General features: G+C 38.2%; 3 protein-coding genes across 9 annotated transcripts in view; 1 reads left to right on the forward strand and 2 right to left on the reverse strand.

Annotated features, from left to right (window-relative positions):
• The window catches only part of PRIMPOL (primase and DNA directed polymerase), a 16,317-nt gene extending 6,648 nt beyond the window's left edge, over positions 1–9,669 (forward strand). For all 6 annotated transcript variants that reach the window (XM_041479856.1, XM_041479855.1, XM_041479858.1 and 3 more), the window contains 9 exons: positions 883–1,030; positions 2,365–2,649; positions 4,300–4,462; positions 5,652–5,749; positions 6,149–6,235; positions 6,323–6,431; positions 7,605–7,687; positions 7,766–7,812; positions 8,778–9,669. In XM_041479856.1, the coding sequence (XP_041335790.1) occupies positions 883–1,030; positions 2,365–2,649; positions 4,300–4,462; positions 5,652–5,749; positions 6,149–6,235; positions 6,323–6,431; positions 7,605–7,687; positions 7,766–7,812; positions 8,778–9,083 (1,326 nt within the window). In that variant the 3' untranslated portion in view covers positions 9,084–9,669. The remainder of the gene's footprint in view (positions 1–882; positions 1,031–2,364; positions 2,650–4,299; positions 4,463–5,651; positions 5,750–6,148; positions 6,236–6,322; positions 6,432–7,604; positions 7,688–7,765; positions 7,813–8,777) is intronic.
• A 67-nt stretch (positions 9,670–9,736) lies between these two features.
• CENPU (centromere protein U) lies at positions 9,737–20,488 on the reverse strand. Of its 2 annotated transcripts, XM_041479862.1 has the most exons (12): positions 20,391–20,488; positions 20,218–20,289; positions 18,711–18,828; positions 17,188–17,317; positions 16,793–16,883; positions 15,642–15,687; positions 14,494–14,611; positions 14,033–14,111; positions 12,942–12,989; positions 11,545–11,606; positions 10,221–10,377; positions 9,737–9,883 (listed from the first exon to the last, which is right to left on the reverse strand). In XM_041479862.1, the coding sequence occupies exons 2-12, from the start codon at positions 20,266–20,268 to the stop codon at positions 9,746–9,748; spliced, it is 1,038 nt and encodes a 345-aa protein (XP_041335796.1). In that variant the 5' UTR covers positions 20,269–20,289; positions 20,391–20,488; the 3' UTR covers positions 9,737–9,745. The 2 variants fall into 2 exon arrangements, with proteins under 2 accessions (XP_041335796.1, XP_041335797.1); XM_041479863.1 differs by having other exon boundaries at positions 20,218–20,480.
• A 1,459-nt stretch (positions 20,489–21,947) lies between these two features.
• Positions 21,948–23,677, reverse strand: part of ACSL1 (acyl-CoA synthetase long chain family member 1) — a 38,253-nt gene continuing 36,523 nt past the window's right edge. Inside the window, exon 21 of the mRNA XM_041479797.1 lies at positions 21,948–23,579. Coding sequence (XP_041335731.1) covers positions 23,439–23,579 — 141 coding nt within the window. The 3' untranslated portion in view covers positions 21,948–23,438. The remainder of the gene's footprint in view (positions 23,580–23,677) is intronic.

Here is a 23,677-nt window from a genome sequence, read left to right on the forward strand (position 1 = left end):
TTTATTGCAGTTTTTTTTTTTTTTTTTGTAAATGAACTCTCTGCAAGTTCAATATGCCATTCATATGTTTTTAGAAGAATATCTTCTGTTTTAATAAGATCTCATTGTGAGTGGATGTCTGTGAGACTTCTGTCACCTACATGTCTCTAGCTAGAAGTGAACAAAAGTAAAAGATTATTGAGGTAATTCCTTCACAAAGAACCCTTCATTGATACAGAATCTGGAGGGGTTTATGCATTGTGGATCAGCTCTGAAATGTAGATTCCTCAGGTTAAGAAGAGGGTTTTGGATTTGCTGGGTGGGGGATCTGAGCTGCTAAAACCCAAAGCTTCCAGATCTTTAGTTCTGAGTCCCAGTCCTAAACATGAGTAATCACTACCTTGGTTTATAAAAGGGGTTTTTTTAAAGCTAATTTAGAGTGAAATCTGTTTTCTGCTTAGTTACTGTTCATTGGGTGGAACCCATGAATTAGCTAAATCATCACAGTGAATTAGCTCACCAGTCCTGTGTACCATGACAGCCTCGTCTTCCACTCGTGGTGAGTCTGCATGGCAAACATTGTCACTGCGGGTGTGAACTGCTTTGTGGTGCAAAACAGCCTGCAGGGTAAAGCCTCCTAGCCAGACTTTGACCTGAGAAACTGGAAGTCTTTTCAGCTTATCACTGTTAGTTAAGTGTTAAGTGACTTGCTTATTTAAGGAAATAAAGTCTATGTCAAACTTGGTTAAAACTTGATATGGGTTGGTTTGAATTACATTATTTGTATGTTCAAACTGAGGAAAAAAAAAAGAACTTGAGAAAAATGTAGAATCTGAACTTGTGTTAGGTTTTGTAGATACAACTACTAGAGTAAAACAACATAATTAATGTTTATAATTTCAGCTTGTCAGCCAAAAATTAAAAGAATTTTATGATGTAAATTGTTCATCAGAAGATGTCTTGAACTTGGATTCCAGCACTGATGAAAAATTTAGTCGGCACTTAATATTTCTACCCCAAAAGACTGTATTTAAGGACAACACTCATATTGGTAAGTGTGTTCTTTTTCTCTTACACCTAGAAATAAAAGGTGAGGTTTTGAGTTTATACAGTGCCATCTCCCATATGAGCATTTATTTTAATGGATTTATATGTGGAAACAAATATGTATTCCTAGCATACACATAATTACTTTCTATTTAATTAAGCCTCATTTTTTTTCTCATCTTCTATTTTCTTTTCCTATAATTAGCATGTGTTTACAAAACTATAACTTTTTTTGTGCATGCATGTTTTATTTACAAAAATACTGATTTCTATGAAACTGAAAAGTCTATGGCTCCTTAATTTTCAGATTAATGTCAGTCTTAACAATTCAAGCTGCTGGTTTTTGCTCTAAATACAGTTAATTTCTGCTCAGCACATTGTCAAAAAGGCAGGGCAAATATGATTTCAAGCCACCTGTGCATAAACATGCTTAAGAGAAAGCTGAAAGCCATTTTAATTGTTCATATAAGTTGGGATTTCTCAGATATGGCAACTCCAACACAGAGAATTGCCAGTTTGGGGTTGTCTTGACTCATTTGTGTGCCCCAGTAGTCCTGTAATGAATGATGAGGATGATGATTTTGATGCTTGATATGCTGAGTCATTCTGCTGATAAGTAGCATGGGAGGAACAGTATTTCATATTCATTCACGTTCCCCATGGAAGCTTCATCCAACAAGTGCAGAATCATCCTTGCCAGTATTCCTTCCACTTCATAGTTTTTTCCCCACATCTGTATTTATTATCTTATCATGCTTTCTCATTAGAACTAATTTGGCCATGGTTTTATTTGTCTGTCTTTGGTTACCATCTAGCAGAGCCTGGAGTTACAATGGGAGTTGAATTACAATATTGGAGTTTGAAAAGTCATTAGAAAATACTTCTGTAAAAGTAATTTCTTGTTTGAGTAAGCTTTGGTCAAGCTCTTATATCAGTAAATACACCGTGAAGCTGCAACTAAACATTTCAATCATTCTGAAAGTGCAATTAGGGAAAGCAGTAGTGAGGGGACAATCACAACCTTTTAAGAATCCTAAATCTGAGCTTGTTAGTATTTAGGGTTTTGGGTTTTTTAAAAGACATTTAGTACAATTTCTTGTGAGGCATTGGTTTCTCAGTCACTAGCCATTTTATACAGTGGGCTTGGTCAAAAGATTTCTTTTTAAAAATCCAGAAGGGCGAAAAAAACCCTGAATTTCAACAACTTCCATCTTGTTTTGAAAAATGTTTGCACAGAAGCTCTCTGTTTTGAAAAATGTTTGCACAGAAACTCTCTAAGTACTTTCTTGACTCATAAATGATGTCTCCTGCTTTTGGCCTTCTTTGGTTGTTTTTAAGGTAACTTTGTGAGAACCATTTTGCAGCCTGCCATAAGATTAATGGAGAATAGGGCTGCTGTGATTCCAGCTGAAGAAGCAGGGAATGTTTTGCAGTGTTCTGCAGGAACTGGATTAGATGGTTCTCTTAGAAACCTCACAGCTGTTGAAGATGATTCTAAAGACAGGCCAGCCATTGCTCATGAAACAAAGGATGTGGAAATGCCACACCAGGGAGAAAACTTGGATTTTTCCTTCCTAATAGTAAAGGATAAAGAAGGGAACAGGCAGCTTTTTGTGGATCTAGGTAAGTCTAAGTGTTTTTAAACCCCTTTGGGATGCAGCAAAGGTTAAGAATGAAATGTTCCTTAATTTTTGATTACTGTTGTCCCTATGGTCAGACTTTAAATACATGCTGGAACTGTCATTGTAAGTGCTGTGCTTTAAAGGAGCCTTAGATTCATGGTCTAGGGAACTTCTTATATTACTACATTTAATTATTTTGTTCTGAAGTTTAAAGTAATTCTTTCCACAAAAGACTAATTTTTTTCTCCCCTTAAGGGCTTAGTGTTCCCATTTGTGTTGAAAGAGGATAGCATATATTGCATTTTTGTTATTTCAGTTGAATTAGAAGCTGCTTAATAAAGGAACAAGTCTTACAGGCATGGCTTTCTATATTATTCTACATGTATGAATTGAGCCTTCTTTCCCTGTCTGGAATGGCAGCTGTTAGCTTTCAGTGGTGAAATAACAGAAATTTTGGATTGGGCATGGCCCAGCTGGGCATGGGCTGTTCATGGTGTTAAAATGTTACAAATCTCCAGGAGCACAACTCCCATAGTCAAACTAGACTTTGAAAGTTCCACCCTTCTTTAACTCCATACCTTTTTTTTTTCCTTTTGGCCTTATCTCAGGGAAATGAAAATAGCTTAGCATGCTTTTGCACAGCAGTGTGTTACACATTTCAGGACTTCACCTTGGGTTTTTTCTTCAGACTCTTCTGAAGAACCTCCATTCCTTCAAATTCTTCTCATGGAATTCAGGATCACTTTTATTGTGGGCCTCTTCAGTATGTCTGATCTACTGAAATGTAATCCCAAAGCTGGCTACAGTAGGCTTCTCTGTTACTGAGTCAGAGGGGTTACTTTCACCTACTGTTCAAAATTCTTTCAAGCATATTTGTAAATGGAATTTAAAACAAAACAATTTGTTTCCTGTCTCACTTTTTAAGAATTTGATGTTAGTTTCCCATAATTAACCATCCTCAGTATTTATGTTATACACATTACCTTAGAATTGGAAAGCTAAAATCAAAATTGCTGAACTACTGAATTATATCATGAGGCTGCAGTGACAGAAAGTTTTGTAATGTTCTTCTTGTGTGAGCTCTGTAAGTGCTTTTCTCTTAATGAAAGTCAAATGCAGCCTGCTAATAAAACTCACCTTCTCAATCAATTATTAGATAGATTTTGCAATGTTAAGATGCCTGATTGTTGTTTTGTGGTTTGTTTTTGAGATTGGAATTAAGCTTTCCTGATACATGCCTCAGAAAAGCTGTCAAGCAGTCCACAGAAAACAGAAAATTTGATTAAGTTATTTCTGGTTAAAAAAATTGTGCAGCTTTTTGGGCTTAGTTGTATTTCACAAAGTTATTGTGAAAGAACCAGTTTCTTGTACTGAAGGGGAACTTTTAACAATTATAATGTCAGAATGATTAAAAAGCCTATGCAGAAGTATTGAGCATTTGTCTTAATTAGTCTGTAACAGACAAGTGTACACGTGTGCATGATCATGCTTTGTTGCTTTTCTTCTGTGGGATGTGAGCCAGTCAGTAACAGTGTTTGTCCATCCGTTAGACTCCTAGCTGGGCCTAAGGAAAATTGTTTAATTTACAAGTGCTCAGTATGTTAATTCCCAGCCAGCACTGCCGTGTTAAGAAATATCTGTTTTCCTGTAGGAGTTTATACAAAGAATAGAAATTTCCGGATGTATAAGTCATCAAAAGCAGGAAAAAATGTGATTCTGAAGATAGCAGAGGATAATAAGTTTATCCCCAGCTGTGAAAAGGATGTTTCCTTGGAAGAAGCTTATTTTCTTTCCTCTTTAATCTGCAACATTGGGTAATTACTTAATTCCAGTCAAATGTACAGTATTTTTAAATATCTGTTTTAATGATAATTCTCCTGTAGCAGTTACAAATAACTGTTATGAATAAGCAATTATTTAATTAACATTGTTACAGTGTAATTTAGGAGTTCCTAGTAGAATTTCATGGTTTTGAAGAAAAAAAAAATTCTTGGGAGTGCTTTTCTTTTGTTAAACCTGCCTTCAGATCTGTTACAGCCTCTGAATTGTGCCTCATTTCTCTATGCAAAATCAAAATACCAAAACATAACCGTGATTAAGTTTGGTCAGATTCTGTGTAGTTCTGGAAGCAAAACTTAACAGATTTCTAGTCAGTTAAATATAAGAAGGTGGAATATTTTTCAAAGTAGGATAAGAAATACAAAGGGTTTCTGTCCATGGTTTTTTGCATACCAGATTTCCCATTTGATGCACACCCCTCTGTAGGCTGGGTACTTATACAGACAATAATCAAGTGTTCTATATCTAATCTAAACCTCTGATATGTCATACCTTATCTTAAGAAGATCCTAATCATTGCTGTAGCAGAAAGGTTAAAATAGTATTAATATTTTTATTGAACACATATATTTGTTCTGACTTCAGGTTTTAAATCCTGACATGTTCATTATCCTGAACTGGTGCCAGTAAACCACACAGTGTATTCAGATCATAGGCATCAGTTGAATCCACCATAAATATGGATGAGAAATTCTGCTGTGTTGAATTTAGACTTCTGTTATCATCTGGCTTCCAGTTAGCAATATGGCAAGGAAAAACAGTTCATTGTAGAGAGGAAAAAAAAATGAAACCTTACAAAGGGTATATTTGCATAAATACTACATCTGTAGGATATATACTCCTGCTGTAGGAGTGTGGACCAGCAGTCCTTAAATGGGTGGGTCCTGGGACTCTGGCCAGGAACCAAATGTTGCTGCTGGGGAGGAGGAACCCCTGTCCTGGGGTGGGGGCCAGGGAAACTGCCAAGGCCAGAAGGGAAAGTGCTCCAGGAACAGGGAAAGGTGCACAGTGAATCACAGGCTGGTCAGGGTTGGCAGGGACCCCTGGAGGTCTCCTGGCCCACCCCTGGGCCCAGGGCTGTGTCCTGTGGGATGTTACAGGGAGTTTTATTGTACTGTGTTATGCTGTAAGAAACTTACTCTTTGTATTCTCCCTTTTCTTTAGAGTGAGGGATGACTTAAAAGTTCTGTCATCTGGCTTTTCAGAGGAGGAGAGAAAAATGTCTGCTTTTTTAAACAGTAAAACTACCAGAAGCAGCAGAGGTACCTCAAGCCTTTTCTACTGCATAGAAAAAACCACTCTTATTGTAGGTGTTTTGTGATTTGTACACCTGGTAATTTCTAGGAGGGCCCTTCTTCTGCAGGAGGCAGAGTACATCTGCACTGAAGGATGCTCTGCAGCACCGGAGTGCCACTGACCCTCCCTCCTGTACCCACAGCTGTCTTGCTTTGTCCCAGCTCCCTCTGCACCTTGGGGGTGGGGGTGGCACTTTAAAGACCTACAAGAAAGTAACAGTGGCTTTATCTCTGGTTTGATTTAAGAGTGTGATGTGATTCATGTACATTTTCTGCCTGTGGTCTGCATAAAGTGTGTGTGTTACAATGGCATATTACAGTGGCAAACCCTCTAACCGTGTGTGTTTGTGGCCTTTGGTTTAACAGATCCCATGGAGGGTTACCAGGGTTCGCCATATCCAGAAATTGATAATTTTGTTCGTTCTTTGGTTAATAAAGATGGGCTACGAGGAGGTAAAGAGACCACCTTACTGTTTACAAATGAGTCTTCTGCAGCACTGTTTACAAAGAATTTAAATAATTAATTTTTTTTTCCCTCAGGGATACGACAATGGAGTTACTTCTCTCTCAAAGAACTACTTATTTATGATATTTCTGGTTACCGTTGGTGTGAAAATATCGGAAGGGCTCACAAAAGTAACAATATAATGTATGTTCTTTAACTATTCAGTTTAAAACAGCTTTATTTATTTTCCTGTTCAACTGTTATTCTCTAGAAATGCCAAAAAAACTCTTATGGGTAGAATCAGCAACTGTTACAACTTCTGCTGTCTTGCTCTGTGGGGATACAATGTTTTAATTACAAAAAAAACCCCACAAAACCAAAGAAACTATTTATCCCCTCCCCAAGTTTACTTTGTGACAACTGGACTTTTATTTCTAGTAATTCTGTGAAGTAATCTTCCTGGTATTTAAAATATGGGTCCAAAGATGCTAACACAGAGTATGTTAAAGCTATTCTGCAGTACTGTGTTTTGATACTTCCCAGCTAGGAAGCTGAAAAATAAGAAAGCAAGCGGACTGCTTTTGAATTAATTTACAGTGCATCTTAAATTACATTCTTATGTTACTAAAATGACTCTGTCCTTTTAATAATTAAGAATTGCCATTTTAGAATGGTAATTCCTGCCACATGAATCAAGATGAGTTTTGCTAGTGACTCTGCAAGGACTCAGACTTCCTATAGTTTTAGCAAAATAAATGATGGAAACTCTAGATTATATTTTTAATTATATTAGAATTACAATATATCATTACTGTAAATATTTTAACTTAGAAATAATTTATGTAACATTTAAAATCACTGAAACATAAGGAATGTGTTTCTGAGAAACAAGGATATTCAAAAAACCCCACAGCTGGATGAACTTGCTGTTTCTCAAGTGAGTTGCTTGAAGTTTAGTGTTTCTAAAGCACAGTTGAAAAAGCTGGGTGGCTTAATCAGTTGACAGAAAATAGTGATTTTATGTGGCTTTTATAATGAAATTATCTGTACCAGCAGCAGCAGCAAAATCTTATCTTACAGTTAAGTCTCATATGGTAATCTTAATTTGATGACTTTCTCTTCAAAGCTTAGTGTAATTAAATTGACTAAATTTCACTTTCGGATGTTAGTCTTAAAAATTTATTTCTTTAAACTTATGAAACCTGAAGTTTACTAAAAATTGTACAATACAAGTATGCACTAAGTATGCCAGGAATATGAAAGCAATGTCCACAGCTGAGGACAAACAAGACCTGTTCATTTAGTGTTAGTTTCCTACCATATGAATTCACTTCATTTATGTACTGTTACTAAAAATCTAAATAATTTCATTCTTAGGATTCTGGTAGATCTAAAGAATGAAGTCTGGTATCAAAAGTGTCACGATCCTGTCTGCAGAGAACAAAACTTCAAATCACAAAGTATGTAGCCTGTGATCTCAATTATACTTAATACATTTTGGAATGTTAACTTTAATTAATGTCTTATATTTGATTTAGGTTTTCCACTGCCGCCTGGGATATGCCTCCCAGCTCTTTTCAAAGAGGTATGTTTTTGTCCTGTTGAGATGCTTAAGTTCTTATGAGGCCCTGGAAGACCCTGGACATTCCCACTAACATCCCAGTCTACTGGGAGGGCTCCACACAGTGGAGTTACAGTGGTAGAGAAGAGGTTCCCAGAGCAGCTGTGCTGGTGTGGTAGCTCCATATATTCATTTTTAAGTTCTCCGGCAATGCTAAATTACTGGAATTGTGTAACTTCACCTGGGACTAAAGACTTGCTGTTCTGGTGAGAACAGCAGTTCCCAATGTCTAAGTCACAAGGCCACTCCAGGTGCAGAACAGAAAAACTGCCCAAGTTTAGCTCTGCTGTGCGTGTCTGACTTCATGCAAGGTAAAACAGAACTGGTTCTGGAACGCTTCAGTCAGTCAGAGTCAAATGTAAGCCAGTGCCCCTCATTTCTGAAATTATCTCCATTTCAGTGTACCAGTGCAGCACGTTTCCCCAAGCAGGCAGAATATTTAAACTGACCTGATCCTGCACCTAGACTCTACACCCTGAACAGACAAGTTTTTCCACTGCTTAGGCAATAAGAATCGGTATTTTTTCAACTTTTAAATTTAACTGTACAGCTCTAAACATCATACAGCAGAATGGCATGTGAAGCTCTACTCAAGCAGCTCATCAGTAGCTATTATTTTTCAGAAAGTGTAATTTGTGTTTTCAGGTCCTGACAGTATCTTTGAACAGACACTTAACCTTGTATTATTTTATGAAGCTGTATTCAACAGGCTACTTGTAGGGTGCTAGTAAAACAGTGGGTTTCTACTCCTATTAAAATAAACTTCCACAGGTTAAGGTGGCTATATATGAATATGCTGAAAACGTCGTCGTGTTGGCCAGCTTTCTGCTGTGTCCATTCTGTGACAGCACAAACTTCAGACTTGCAGAGCAGCTGAAGGCATCAAGAATATTTGCATATGAAATAAGTAGTGGTTTTGTTTCCCAAAGGAAGAAGAGTCCATGCTAATGGATGACAGGGGGCACACAGAAGGAAAAGTAAATCCACATTCTAATGTGTCAGACTTGTCCAAAAGCTCAGCATCGCCAGAGGACAGCTGGTCTCAAGACTTCCTGTTGTCAGACAGTGAGTGGGAAAACGCAAGTGACGATGCCTGTTTCCTAGAAGCTGCTGAAGACGTGGAACTAGCTGAAGCTGCAGATGACAGGCTGAATTATGCCATGGAAGAAATCCCAGATGAAGTTCTTCTGGAAGCTTTAAGGAAAGAAGACCTCTACACTAAAGAAGGCAGCTAAGCGCAGGCCTGGCCAGCAGTGAAGGACACGTGTGTGTCACATGCTGGTGTGAAAGGTCCTGCGGGGTGGTTCCAAGCACCACTCCAGAGCTGCAAGACGAAGAATGGAGTGCCTGGGTGAACTTCAGCAGGCACGAGGAGATCATGGAAGATCACATGGAGGCTGAAGAGAACTGGACTGAAATACTCATTATGAATGCTGCTCCAAGCTTAGCACTTTTAATGCTCTTTGCTGTACACTTTCTGTTTTGTTAGTTGTATGTCCAAGTTTTATTGAGAAGCCAACAAAACAGACTTTTTATTTCCATAAACGAGATTAAATAATTTATTTCAAATGCAAATTTAATAAAAAGATTTGTTTATTCATCTTTGTTGAACCAGAGTCTGTGTTCTCTTTATGAATATATTCCTCTCAAGATTACTTTAATAGGACAAGATTAACACTCAGCATTGTTCAGAGTACAGAAAAGTTTTATTAACTGTGATCACATTTCCTTTCATTGATAGTCTGAGACTATTTGACAATAAAAAGATACAATCTCTAAGTTGTTGACTTCTTTTAAACACTGAAACAAAATAGAGTAACAATGATTAAACAAGCTTTAAGCACTGACAACTCTAATAACTGTTCCTACTGAATGTCTGAAAGTCTTAAAAAGACACTTAATTTTTCTTTGATTTCTGCTCTTTTTGTACAGCCAGAGCCTCTTCCAATTTCATATTGATACTCTCAAAGTGCCTTTCTGCTCCTAGAATTCTCCGAGACTCCACCAGAAGAGCAGGGAGGCTGGAAGTTCCATACTGTTGATAAGGAAATAAAAGACAACATTTTTAACTCTTGGAAAGATCACTTTTCCTCTAAAGTTACAACTAAGGACAACTGTTTCATTTCTATGTCCTTTGAATGCCTGGATACTGAGAGCAAGACAGCAGAATTTTCTCTGAAATACTTCAGCTTCTAATATGAGACCAAAAAAACAAGTGAGATACTACAGTAAAGTTCAGCAGTGATTCTCAAGCTGCTTCCACAAAGACAGTTAACAAAACACTGCTACCTAAGAGATGTTAATAAACAAATGTCATAAATTAAAATAAAAACACTTAAAAAACCTGAAACACATGCAGAATATGTACTTACTACCACTTTTTCTTTTGGGTTTTCTTCTCTATAATCCAAACAGTCTTGCTGTAGCTCCTTTAAATCAGTAATTAATTCAACTGTATGCCTCAAGGAAGATTTCTTTTCCTGTAACTCAGCATATTCTCTTTGTAGTTGTGTCAGTTGCAGTTCAGCTCTGAAAAAAGATCCAGACTTTGATGCTTACATCTGCATATTTATTGCATGAATAACTATGACCCTGTTTCCTCTGAAGGAATTCTTAAAAGGTTGGTCAGAAACACAAAACACAGGTTACTATGGAATAGTGCTTAGGCAGAACAAGCATAGTACTTAAACAGGGGCATGAGTCCAAATACACCAAAAAGACCCAAACCTCTCTTTTGAGTCTGGCAATGTAGCCACTCTTTCTTAGGCATTTACGTTTTTGAAGTGTAGTTTCTTAAATACAAAGTGTTCTGCTTCTGCATATTCAGGATCTACAAACTACCTACACCTCTGCTAAATACACTGGAGTGCTTGATCCGTTAAAGTAGCACTCCAAAAACTGAGCACCAACAGTGATTTTCATACAACAGCGTTGCAGGAAAAAAAACTTTCTAAAATGATCAAAGGATTAAAACAGAACATACAAAAAAGTGAAGACAGCTTTCAGGGGCTTCAAATAGTTCTCTGAGAAAAGTTTGTCCATAGTACTACAAAGAAAAACACCTCTCACGGCCAGAGAGAAAAGGTTTTTACCCTGTTTTTGTGGATCCAAGCCCATGGTTCCCCACAGAGTTACCTTACAGGGTGCATGTTAAATGCAGCTTCAGTATAAAGCTCGTCACGAGCAACCCAAGGGATGTGGGGAAGTCTAATGGTTCTTCCAACCACGTAATTGCTGTGTTGTGCATCTAACTGACACCAAGTTAGAGAAGGGGAATTGTGTGGCCGCATGAGAAGGAAATAAGCCATGTACCAAGAGCAACCCCTGCCCACCTGCAGAGGTGAAGTACACTCTTCCACCTCAAAACCAAAGAGTCTTCTGTATGACCTTTGTAATTTATGAGCCAGCACCTTTGCAATTCAAATACTATCACTGGTGATCTTCCTATGAACATATGGTGTGAAACATCCTCCCAGTAACTAGTTAGCTCAGAGAACTTGCAAGAATGGCTGCCTAGGCAACTGAAATATGTGAGAGAGAGGTTATCATGAGCTTTTGTAAAAACAAAAAGCAAGACAGTGGTAACTTCATCAAAATAAAATGAGAGAACAAAAAAAGTTACTTTCCCTTCTGAGTTACGAAATACCAGACTCTTTAAGTTCTTCAGGCTATTACTGTACATCGTTATAAACATACCCAATTAGCTCTTCTCTGGCTTGCACCAGTTGCTGCCTTTTCTTTTTGATGCTGGTTATTGCCTGAAACAAACAGTGAGCAAAGTCTGTGAAACAGTTTCTAAAACTTCAAAGGCAAACAACTCAAATTTCATTGCCTTTTATTTCTCGGAGGTTTTACGCTGGTTGTCATTGTGGAAGATACCAGACCTGATAAACTGCCACATGTTACATCTGTATTTGAAACAATTTAAAGCTGTTTAAAATGTCAAACTCTAATCTCCATCCAAAATTTTTCTTAAGAAACATTGGATTTACAAGCATACAAAAGGAGTTGGTGACAGTTTGATTTCAAACATTATGAACTCTAGGAGGTTTTAGGTTTAAAAATTAAAATTAATGTGAATGTGTGTTCAGGATGATTGCCATAACTAAGTAAGCTTTCTTTAATATAACCTGCAATTAAAAAAAAAAAAAAGTAACACCCAAAACTCATAATAAATTTAAATTTAGCAACTAAAAATTTAATTTTAAACAAATGTCTAAGAAGCAAACTAAGGATAAATCTGAGTGGCTGTGAATGCTAGTTGTGTATCACAATTTTCATTTTATATGCAGAGCAGTTTACTATATCACCTCAAGTCAATAAGACTTTGGCATATTAATTGCTACTTCCCAGGATAAGCTTTATGTTGACTATTTGTTAAAGCTATTTTGCCATTGAAAATTTTGCAGATGTTAATTTGGGCAGAAATCCAGACAGTGCCTAAGCTGCTCTTAAATCTCTCTTCTGCAGGGCATTCACCTCTCCCCGATGAAACCACTGCAATGTTTTTCTGCCCTTACACTAGTGCCTCCTTCTGTCAACATTCCTATTGCACTTTCAGCAAATTCCTACTTGCTATAAATGAAGAGAGGAACTGTCTTCCTCTGAACAAAAATTCTGCATCTATTTAGGGAATGCAGCTGCCTGAGTCTTCCCTTCTTTAAATTAAGCAATCCTGTTCTGTCCTCACAGGTTGCTATCTTTGCTGCTCTCCTAGATTTTATATTCATTTATGTTTCTTTAAGGTTAGCTCTCATTATTTAACTGGCTCTCCAGAGGCCTCACTCATTAAAAAAAAAAAAAACAAAACAAAAAAACACAAAAAGCCAAAAGAGTAATTGACATGCATAGATCTTACCCATCCTCATATGCATTCATTTTACACCATATAGCAGTATGTATCTGGAGTTTGCAATCCACCACATTTACTCAGATCTTGTCCAAAAAAACTTTGGTGGTTCCCTAACCTCTGTTTGTGCAGTTGATTCTGAGTACAGTACCCCTTTCTGTAAATTACTTTGCCTCTTCCAGTCATCAACATTTCAATGCCCACAACTGTATGCTCTGCAATCTAGTGAGATATATGTATTTACCTTAGCATTTTTTTTCTTCATATTCTTTAATTCCTGGACTCCTGCTATCTACAGAGAAGAATTACAGGTTGACAGGTTGAGTTCATCACTATCCTCCTAAAAACACGGCTGCAAGAATTACTTTGGAATAACATAAAAAGTTGGTTATTTATTAAAAAAAAACCCACCAACCCTGGTCCAAAGGGACATCACCAACTGTGTATTGATTCTTTCCTCTCTCCTCATGCCAGATGAAAACTGTTGCACAAAAGGAGTTAGTGCAAATAATACTTCTGGTACCAATTCCTATAATACTACCTACCTTAATTTTTCAATATCTTTACATAGATGTATAAATCTGGTAATTCCAACACTTGTTACTTTTAATGAACCACTCAGAACTATAGCTTTAGTACTTAGCCATTGTACTTGGCACAACTCCTGCACAGTTCTGAGTTCATTTTACTCATCAGAATCTTAATCTTTCCAGCCAATACATCACTGGATGGCTCAGGCTGGAAGGGACCACAGTGGGTCTTCTGGTCCAACCTCCCTGCTGAAGCAGGGTCATCCTAGAGCACATGGCACAGGACTGTGTCCAGATGGTTCTTGAACATCTTATACTTACAGTTATGTTCAAAATGTTAATTAAAAAAATATGATTTTCCCTGGAATATGTTAGAGGCCTTACTAAGAAGTCACTGAGACAGCACAAAAATTAAATTCACCTTTTAAAACTCTAGTCAATGAGCTTTGAAAACAGTGTTTGACATAGCTGTATGCTCATTTAAATTATGCAGCTCACCAGTTTTACTACATAATGATTTAAATATGACCAACACTTCAGGATTATTGGATGTTTTCCTATTCTCAAAAGGTGACAATTTGGCAAAGTATTTGCATGACCCCAGCGTTGTGTCTAGAGGCAATCCTTGTGAAAGCCTGCACAGAGGCAGCCAATCCTAACCTGCACACAACAAATTGTGTTTTCATGTTACTTATACTGACAAGAGATTGGAAACTTTTACAGCTTGTAAAGTGAATGTCTAAAGGGCAATATAAAACCATAGGTATTTTGACCACAAAACTGATTTTATCTCTGGTGTACTTACAAGATCAGTGATTTGATCCTTGAAAGCAGAAGAAAAGTCACTGATAGCCTTTCTGCAAGTGTTTGATTCTATGCTTTGTCTGGAGAAGTCAGAGGGACAAAACATATTTGCTTTAGTAAAGGTGAAATCTCATCCAAAACCCTTCATCTGAGTAACAAATAAAACCCAAAGTCAAGCAGCTAGACAACTGCAGATCTTTTATATACTAGCAATAGCTTCATTTCTACCTTGAGAAATATCAGCTGAGATGTGCTGTTTATGTTTGGAAAAATATCAAATCCCTGGAGACCATGACAAGATCACATGTGAAGAAACATTCATATCATATTTACTTAATAATCCTTAACATCAGAATGTAACCATACAATACTGATTCCCTTAAAGGGCAGCCCATTAGCAAAAGCACAGATATTTCTTTTTAAAACTTTGAATATCCAGTCATGGAAAAGCAGAATATTTACCTGTAATTTGCTGCTATCTTCTCAACTTCGGCCAGAACAACATCCAGTTCTGTAATATCTCTAGGAGATCTCTTCAGCTCTTTGGGACACCAAACCTGTACAGAAAGTGGACTATCCACTGGAACAACAGAATGAACATAAGCATTGCACAATTCTGGTACACATTGTAAAACAACAGAAAAACTCTTGTGCCCACCATCAAAAGAACCATCTAAAAGTTATGAGTATTTTAACATGAATTTTGAGAAGAGGAATATTCTAATTACTTCATGTCTTTGCCTGTGCAACTGTGATAGATTTACCTGGGAACACCTTAGAACTGGGATGATCAATGATATGTAACAATTCTTATTCTTTATTGATTCAAGCAAGCCCAGGAACACATCAGTAAAGTAAGTAATAAACTACATAGTGTACTATAGACGTGATTTTTTGTGTTAAAAAAATATTAGCCTGAATTTGCATCTTGCATTACTCAAAGAATCATGAGCTTTTATATTTATATAAATTCTTATATATATTATTCTTTTATTAATACCATATATGCTTCAAAAACCCACCACACACAAATACATTTCTTTAAACTTTGTAATAGCACTATAAACCAATTCCACAAAAATTAAACCATGTTTCTTCACACACTCCCCAATGTAAATCCAGTACTGAAACATGATGGGGTCCTGTTCAAAGGAAGCAAGATGACACAAGGGACAGTTTCTTCCCAGTGAAAAATGCCACTGTCTTAGACTCCCTGTCTCAAGGTCTTTACACCAACAGCTGCTCCTGCACTGCAGTCAGGGCACTCCAAGTTCTGCTCCACAGCTGCTGCTCCAGGCTCCCAGACCAAGGGATGTACTGACACGTCCTACAGCTTCATAGACATAGCTCCGGGCTTCCCTCCAAAGGAAACCAGGCTGACTTAGAGATATAATGCACACCTATGGCTTTACCCCTTCAGGAGAGTTCAGAATAGGCAAGTCCAGGGATACAAACCATGGGAATCAAACTGGGGTCTATACCAAAACTCAAACTAAAACTTCCCATTTCTAGAAGCACTGTGTTGCTACATTCCAGAAATGAAAACCATTGAAAAACTTCGATCTTGAATGAAGAAAAGCTATATGGGAGTTCTGAAAAGTGTACTTTACCAGAAGGATCTGATGGGCTCTCCTCTGAAGGCTGCTCCTGTCTTGCCTGGAATTGAATAATATTTTGAGTTTTCTGTGACATGAAAAGCAGATGAACTTCCAGAATAAACCCTAGATTTACTCATCTGAACTCCTAAGAGATGACAATTAGGCAGAATGCAGAAAGCATTTCCTGACTGAAGCATCAGTAACACTTCCTTCAGCCTGTTCCACCAGTCCCAGCCCAGTGGTCACCCTGCTGCAGGACAGTGGCTGCCTGACACACTGGCCACCGATCCATACGCCACTGGCCATGCAGCAGGGCTGGAGACATCCTAAGGAGCTTAAGGACCCTTGGTTCAGCACAGTCATTGACCAGGATTAACATTTCTCTGACCAGCAGTGCCTGCTCACCTTCCTTTTCACCCACTTTCTGTCCCAATCCTTTCTCTGCTTCGACTACTTTGTGACACCACAACAGCACTTGTGTAAGAGCGCTGCATGCATCCGGCCTACTCATGAAAGACTAACACTCTGTGCTGAGTGTACAATTCCAGTAAATTTCAATACAGAAAAAACTCTTGTTCCAGCAACTGCAGACCTTCTTTCATCATAGGTTACTTTCTTGAGCCTGCAGACCGTTGATTCCTGCTGTATGTCTGGCAGCTAAGCGGGCCACAAGCATTTTACACTAATTGTGGAGTAAGTGTTCAAAAACGCTCATTCAAAACTGAATGGCTTTTAATTCTAACACATATTCAGAATTAATTTAATCAATATTCTTTTTCTGATAAACCCGTTTTGCTTCAATACTACACAAGTACAAAGGATTAACGTTCCATCTAGTATGCCATTCCTTGAGAACATATATTGCAGATACAAAGAAGATGATTGAAAAAAGGAAAGAATATAAAAAAAACCAGCAAGAGAATAGGCTACAGGATCCAGGAACACCTGGCTATTAAATTGCTTGTTGACGTGATGATTTGTAGCTTTAAGCATTTCACTTGGCCACCTCACTGGAATACTCTGAGGACTGATTATTTTGGATACAATTAAGTACTAAGAAATAAATGGAAGGTCTTTCTCTCCCCCCACCCTCTAATGCAGGCATGGCATGAAGTAAACTAAAATTAAATTGACTGATAATAATCATGAAACTTTTTCAGTACCACATTCTCCTTAAGGGGTTCCTCTCCAGCATCAGCTGTGTTGAATTCCTCGACATCACCACTGGAGGGCTTTGAGTGACGTGGTTTTTTACTGGGAAAAGAAAAACATACACTACTACCCTCTGAGGAAGGATGATCTTCAACCATATACACAAATCCTTGTGTTTTGGGGAACATTTTGTACAGCTATGTCTCATATGAGTACTATTAAAGTTCTTGCTTGAATTAAATAGCAGGACAATTTCACATCTCAACCAGATTTGAATAAACATATGAAAAATATACTAAAATGTTAATTAAAATATTTTAAAAATAATTTTCTTTGTTACATATAATTTAAGTAGAACACTTTTCCCTTTAAATCTAAAAATCTAAAGATGAAATTAAATGCTGACAATTTTTTTTTCTTCCCAGCAGGCCGTCTGTCCGTATTTTGCCTTTGTGATGCTGAAACACGACCGAGTGCCTCGTTTTGTGAATGTCCCTCTCCATAAGCATCCACAGCAGTGCTGTGCAAAGGGTGATCTATAAAGAACAAAAAACAAACTGCATGAGCATTGCTCCCATCTTTTAAGGCAAAGAGCACTGCCAGCCATTAAGCATTTAGTTAGAATATCTGTGGTTTACTAACTAAAAAAAAGGAAGTTCTTCTTACAAGTATTATTTGAGGATTATGGAAAAATAGATAGTGAAAGGTTTCACAGTTTCTGTACCCATCCACCTGCTATTTCCTTACTAACCCAATCCAAAGGCAGCTCAGCATGTACATATGGCACAGAGCAAGCAAAATACTTGGTACAGTTTATTTCAAGTCTCTCTTTGCTATGGCATATGTAAACCTTCTACACATTCAAACAGCTACTTTCTTTCTTTTTTTAATATAGATTTTAAACTGCTTTAGTGGATGTTATGAGAAGGCAATCACTGCTGCTACAGAATATTCCTAAATGTAGAATTCTTGAAGGTAGCTACCAAAATAGATTAGAACTCTGAAAAATTTAGGTTTTAGCACGCCTTCCACAGTATAAATTTCTTTTTCAAGCACACTGCCACAAAACTTTTGTTAGTTTACATTAGTGTCAGTTGGCATCCTTTTTGTGTTCTGAATACATACCACAGAAATAAGGAAAAGAGCTTTTCATTTTGCAGCCTTGCCCTACAAACAACCCTTTGGCTAAATTGTTTTTTATAGCTCATTGTCAATGCTGTTCCTAAGTCACGTTTATATTTCCATAGTTTGCTCAGAGTAATAACTATTACAGTTGAGAAATAGCTCTTAACATTTTCTCTACAGCTTCTAATTATACACTGTTTTTTAAAAAAAAAATACACAGATATAACAGAGGACTCCACACAGAGGAGCATCTATGCCTTCTGAATTGATTCTCTTCCTGTGTATTGAGGCCTCATTACACAAGTCCAATATAAAGCATGGAAGTGGTTTTAATTCTTCACCAAAATTTGTATGTTATGTTATTTCTTTAAGTAACATCTGAAAGCAGCAGAAAAACACCCCTACAAACGTCCAGGTCTGCTACCACGAATACTCTTACAATGGAAAAAATGTCACTTCATAATTGTGTAATTTAATAAAGAATAAGTTAAGATATTGAACTTTGGTTTTTAACTGTAAGTTCTTACACAACTGCAATATTATGATGTGTGAAACGCTACCGTTCAGACTATAAAGGTGGAACAGCCACTATTTTTCCATTGACTTTTATTTGCACATACTACAGCATTATTCCTGTTACTTCCTAAATTACAGAAAATAACACAAAATCCCATCTGTCTCTTCTCTCCATGACCTTCTCTTGCAAAGAACCAAAACCTTTTCCTAGGTAAGCACCTGAAGTATTTTGTCCATGCGGTTGGTTGTGAAAATCACACATTAAATGACATTCAAGATAGTACTAACCAAAGGAATCATCAAGGTCCTCAAGTTGATTTGTTTCTGCTACCTTCAATATCCTTGAGACATCCGGTTCCTCAAGTGGAAGCGATTTCCAGCGAGGACTGGAGTCGGCTTTGTGCTCCTGGATGGGTGTGAAATTAACAGCCAGTTTACCCAGCTCTTTGAATGTACCACAGATTAAATGTGACAATAAATGTCAAGAATATTTGGCTAGAAATACACTTAACCAGAACCATATTGACTCCTAAGCTATGGCATAAGGATTTAAAGCACGTTTTTGTCTCAGGCTGTGGGGTTTTTCCCCTAAAAGAAGTGATGGTATAAAATGTTTATGTTCTGCTATTTGATACTGTATTCTACTGCAAGCTTTGTCTTATTTCATAGAAGTATACAAGCTTAGAAATCTTACAACACTCTAATAGAAAACTTATAACACCTAATCTGGTTTCTATACCTGTAGTCTTTCTTTTCAGGCATTAAAATATTTCTTCTTTCATCTCTATATACATAAATTTCCACCCTTGTCCAATTTAATTACTTGCATCTTAAGAAACTGAAAAGCTATAGAGTAACTTCTTATTTAAAACAAAGGTGGAATTTATAAATCAGGAATTATAGAGACACTTCTGTAAAGCAGAAGGGTAAGGAAGAATGACTCTAGTTTATGAAACAGTTGTGGAAACAGTTGTGAGCCATTCACAAAATGCACAAGTGACTTTCCTCTCTAATTTCAGTGTATATCTGTAGGCTGAATTATAACCAGAAAAGACTGACCTCTGGAGCTTTTTAATTTTACCAGTGCTTAGCAGTGCCCCAGCATTATAGTAGCAAATATACACATCAACTACTTTCTCTATCAATCTTCTGAGATTGTTTTTAAACTTTTGCCCGTTTGAAAGTCAATAATCCATTCTGTGCTACTCCTAAAAGGAAAAAGGAAAACTCCACATCAGCACCCCAAGCCCACGCCAGCAGCTCCCAGTGCAAAGCAAGCGGTGCATTAACTCCTGAGCATCCGCCTCCGGGGACAATGCCCGGACTGCACAGTAACACAGCACAGACTCACGGAATATCCTGCACTGGAAGGGACCCACAAGGCCTTGCACAGAGCCCAAGAGTCACACCATGTGCCTAAGGGTACTGTCCAAACAGTCCCTGAATTCCTGCCAGCCTTGGTGCTGTGACCACTTCCCCGGGGAGCCTGGTCCAGTGTCCAACCAGCCTCTGGGTGAAGAACTCCTAATATCCAACCTCAGCCTTTGAGGCCACTCTCCTTGGAGCTCTCACTGGTCACCAGAGAGAAGAGATCAGTGCCTGCCCCCGCAATCCCCTTGGCGAGGAAGCCGGGACCACGATGAGGTGTCCCCTCAGTGTCCAGCCGAACAGACCAAGAGACCTCAGCCGCTGCCACACGGCCTCCCCGCAGGGCCCTTCAGCTCGCCCGCCTCTGAACGCCCCACAAAGCCGAAACTCCGGCTGTTTGATTTCTGCCCTACCTAGCGAAACTTACCTCTAGCTTATAGCTGCTATGTTTCTTCTTTATTTTCTTCTTTGAGGACATTTCGCTGTTCAGTGTACGCTGCTGAATACAAAACCGAGGATGAAGTTAGTGAAAAATTGTCCCCGATACAACTCAGCTTTTTCTGTGTCGGTACTTGGGAGAGAACGGGAAATCTTTGTTACTTCAAACTATTCTTTGTTACTTCAAGATATTTTGCTCAGCTCACTCCAAAAGCGGCAAAACCCCGTCCCCGCCGGCCCGGCCCCTCAGGGCAGCCTCCCGCCGCCTTTGGAACGCGCGCGCCGCCGGCGGGAAGGAAGGGGCGGAGCCGCCGGCCGGAAAGGGAAGCGGGCCAGCGCCGGCAAACACCGCTCCGCTGGAGAACCTGCGACGTTGCGAGGAATCCTTCTAACCGCCACTGTCCTGCGTTTTCTGTTAATGACTCTGACTAAATACAAAAAATAAATCACAAGAACTTTCCGGTTTTTTTATCCTCTCCCTTTCCCTCAACTGACGCTGTACATCTGGAAAAGCAAGCGAAAGAAATCTCTTCTGCAAAAGTGAAAGCTACGGTCATAAACAGTTCAGAAATCAATTTAAACAGCACAAAAAAAAAAAAAAAAAAAAAAAAAAAACAAAAAAAAAACAGGGGGGTAAAAAACAGGGGGGAAAAAGTAGGCTTTAGCTTGAAAACTTAAAATTCCATTTCTGGCAATTAAATTGTTAAGAGGAGATTTAGCAATTTGTCAAGTCCCGTCAGTTGGACAGACTGCCACACCTCCTTATCCACTGGCCGTGGTGACACTGGCACCCACACACCCCTTTGGCTTTAGCCACAAAATCAGCTAAAACCGTGAAATAGAACGTCAGGCTTAAGAGGTGGTAAGCTCTCTTTAGACTTCTATTTTGCTGGCTATAGCACCTAGCACCATGAGCCACAAATAATACAGTACCAATTTGTTTCTGTAGTGATAGATGGCTTTTCCAGAAAGGTTGCTTCAATAGAACGTTGTTAAGAACATAAACCTTGGATATCTCAGCTATCTCCAGCAGGAGGCATGTGGTGACACTTCCCTGCTTTTCCAAGCAGCATGCACACAGATTTGAGTATGCTATGGAATAAGTGACAATTTGGGTTTAAGTTTCCTTCAGTATGGAAGAAATGTATAAAGGAACATACAAAATTATTTAGGAGGAGAAACTCTACAGTGAGTAGGAGCAGAAGTCTGCTTAGCATCTTGCACTGACATCTATATTCACATGGAGCTTTAAATAGTGTGCAGGTGTTGGTGCTTCCTCTACCCTGGTCTGGTAACTCCATCCCTGAAATTTCTCAAGCCATACCCCTGATTTAAGCCAAATGCATGGTGTGAGGGCAGGAATAAGGAAACCCACTACCACCCAGGCAGAGTTTCAGAAAACTTCACCTTTCACTTAAGTCATTTGAGGTGATGGTAAGAACACAACTGCCAGGAAAAAGACAAAAATAAAAGTAAAGATTTGCTTGTTTAGTAACATACCGAAAAAGCAAGTTACATACAACAGCATCCTTTTCTTGCAAATACTGGCCAACACCTTAAACATAAGTGTTTTCCAAAAGCAAAAGTGTAAACAACCAGCCTTTATACTGTGTTTAGCATGTCTGTAGCAGTGGAGTTGTACAGCTTGTCAGTTAGAATATTACACCTGGGCTTGTTAGTCAGCAGCATTTTTCTTTGATAAACAGACACATCACAGCATTGAAATGCAGAAATATTTATTTTGGTTTCCTTCATTGGTTTTGAAAATTGTTTTGGTTTTATAAAACATAGAAATAGCCAACACTAAGCAAACATTTGAATTTCAATGTAAAACTACTGCTCTAACTGTTGACTTGGATTTGTGTACCTGAATTGTATACACATATGAAATTACGCTACAGAGTAGTGCATTACAATCACACACAAATCTTAGTGCAAACCTTGTTGTGCTTGTATTTTACATATATCCATGTTTTCAAAAAACAGCAATGAATGTTAATGCAAAACCAACTCTGTTAGGATAGCAAAGGACTTATGCTGTAATAAGGCTTATTTCTGCTGATTTTTCAAACAAAAGATAACTAGTTATTATTTTGTAATTTATCTGGGAATTAGGTTTTTATTCCTGAACAAATACCTATCCTGGGCCAACACACAGTTCTGTTGGCATGTACAAATCATTCCAATTGCTGCAAAGCATCAGGCAAAAACATTCTACCTGACCTATTTTGCTATTCAGTGAAGAGTACTCAGTGGCTCATACATAAAGTACAGAAAACAGGTTATATCAGAAGCTCTTCCACTTACAGAGGGCCTGGCACATTTTTATAAAACACATTTAAAATACAAGTTCATTACAGGGAAACAAGTGTCTGGTACAGGTGCAATGTTTACCCTGACTGTTAGCATAGCCCAGCCTTCTGATTTGGTTTTTAGGTCTCTAGTGTTCTTGCCAGAGTTGGGATCTGCTCATTTGCAGGGCTGGCACCACTCCAGAATCATGTTAATATAGCAGAGGTACACTTGCTGAATGAACTGCATCCACACAGTGGAGAACCACCATATGCAGACTCTGAGGAACTTCTATTCAGTCTTCTTTGTGTGGAGTGTTGACTTCTACCCTATAGAAGTACATCCCATAACTGGCTGCAGATGTAGAGGGGAGATACAGCTCAGATGCCTTGCCCCAGTTAATACTGGGACTAACAAAAGATGTGATACCAGCCCTATAAACTGTAAGGGTTTGGGTTTTTGGGTTTTTTGTTGGTTGGGTGGTGGGTTTTTTTTAACAGCTGAAGTAATTTTTCTGAGGATGCAAGATACTTAAGAGGCATTTTCAAAGCTGCCAAATCCTTTGTGGAATTGACAACTGCAAAACACACTGCAGACAGCAAACATGCTGGCAATAAAACCTTAGCTCCTTGGTGAAGGTGAGTCCCATTTTTGACCAAGGAAATATTAAATAACTTACATATAGTTATCATTTATAGTTAAGGCTCTTTTTGGAAATTGTAGGTCACCATAAAAACAGTATGCAACACGACTTGACAGTAAGGCAGTGTTCCATTTCTTCAGTGTTCCTATGGCAAGTACCCATTTTTGTACAAGTTAATGATTGCACAGTTTCCTTCCCTATTTTTGCTGTAGTCAAAATACAGATACGAAGGCCAACAGTAGACAGACGTGCCACTTTCCTCATGCCATTTGCAGTTACATTTTGGCATTAGCATAGAGTTCATCTATCTGTGACTGGAAGTATTTTCGCAGTTCTGGTCTCTTTGCCTTCAGTGTTGGTGTCAACAGGCCGTTTTCAATAGAAAACATTTCAGTGTGCAGGACAATGTCTTTCACCTGGAAAATAAAAAGTTACTATCTAAGCTGTATTTCTTGAAATAGACAAGACTATTAAAAACTTGCCCAGACATCTTAACAAAGCCCATCACTTGAAA

This window comes from Pyrgilauda ruficollis, unplaced genomic scaffold (genome assembly GCF_017590135.1).
Source record: "Pyrgilauda ruficollis isolate IOZ18807 unplaced genomic scaffold, ASM1759013v1 scaffold5, whole genome shotgun sequence".
Classification (NCBI taxonomy): Eukaryota; Metazoa; Chordata; class Aves; order Passeriformes; family Passeridae; genus Pyrgilauda; species Pyrgilauda ruficollis.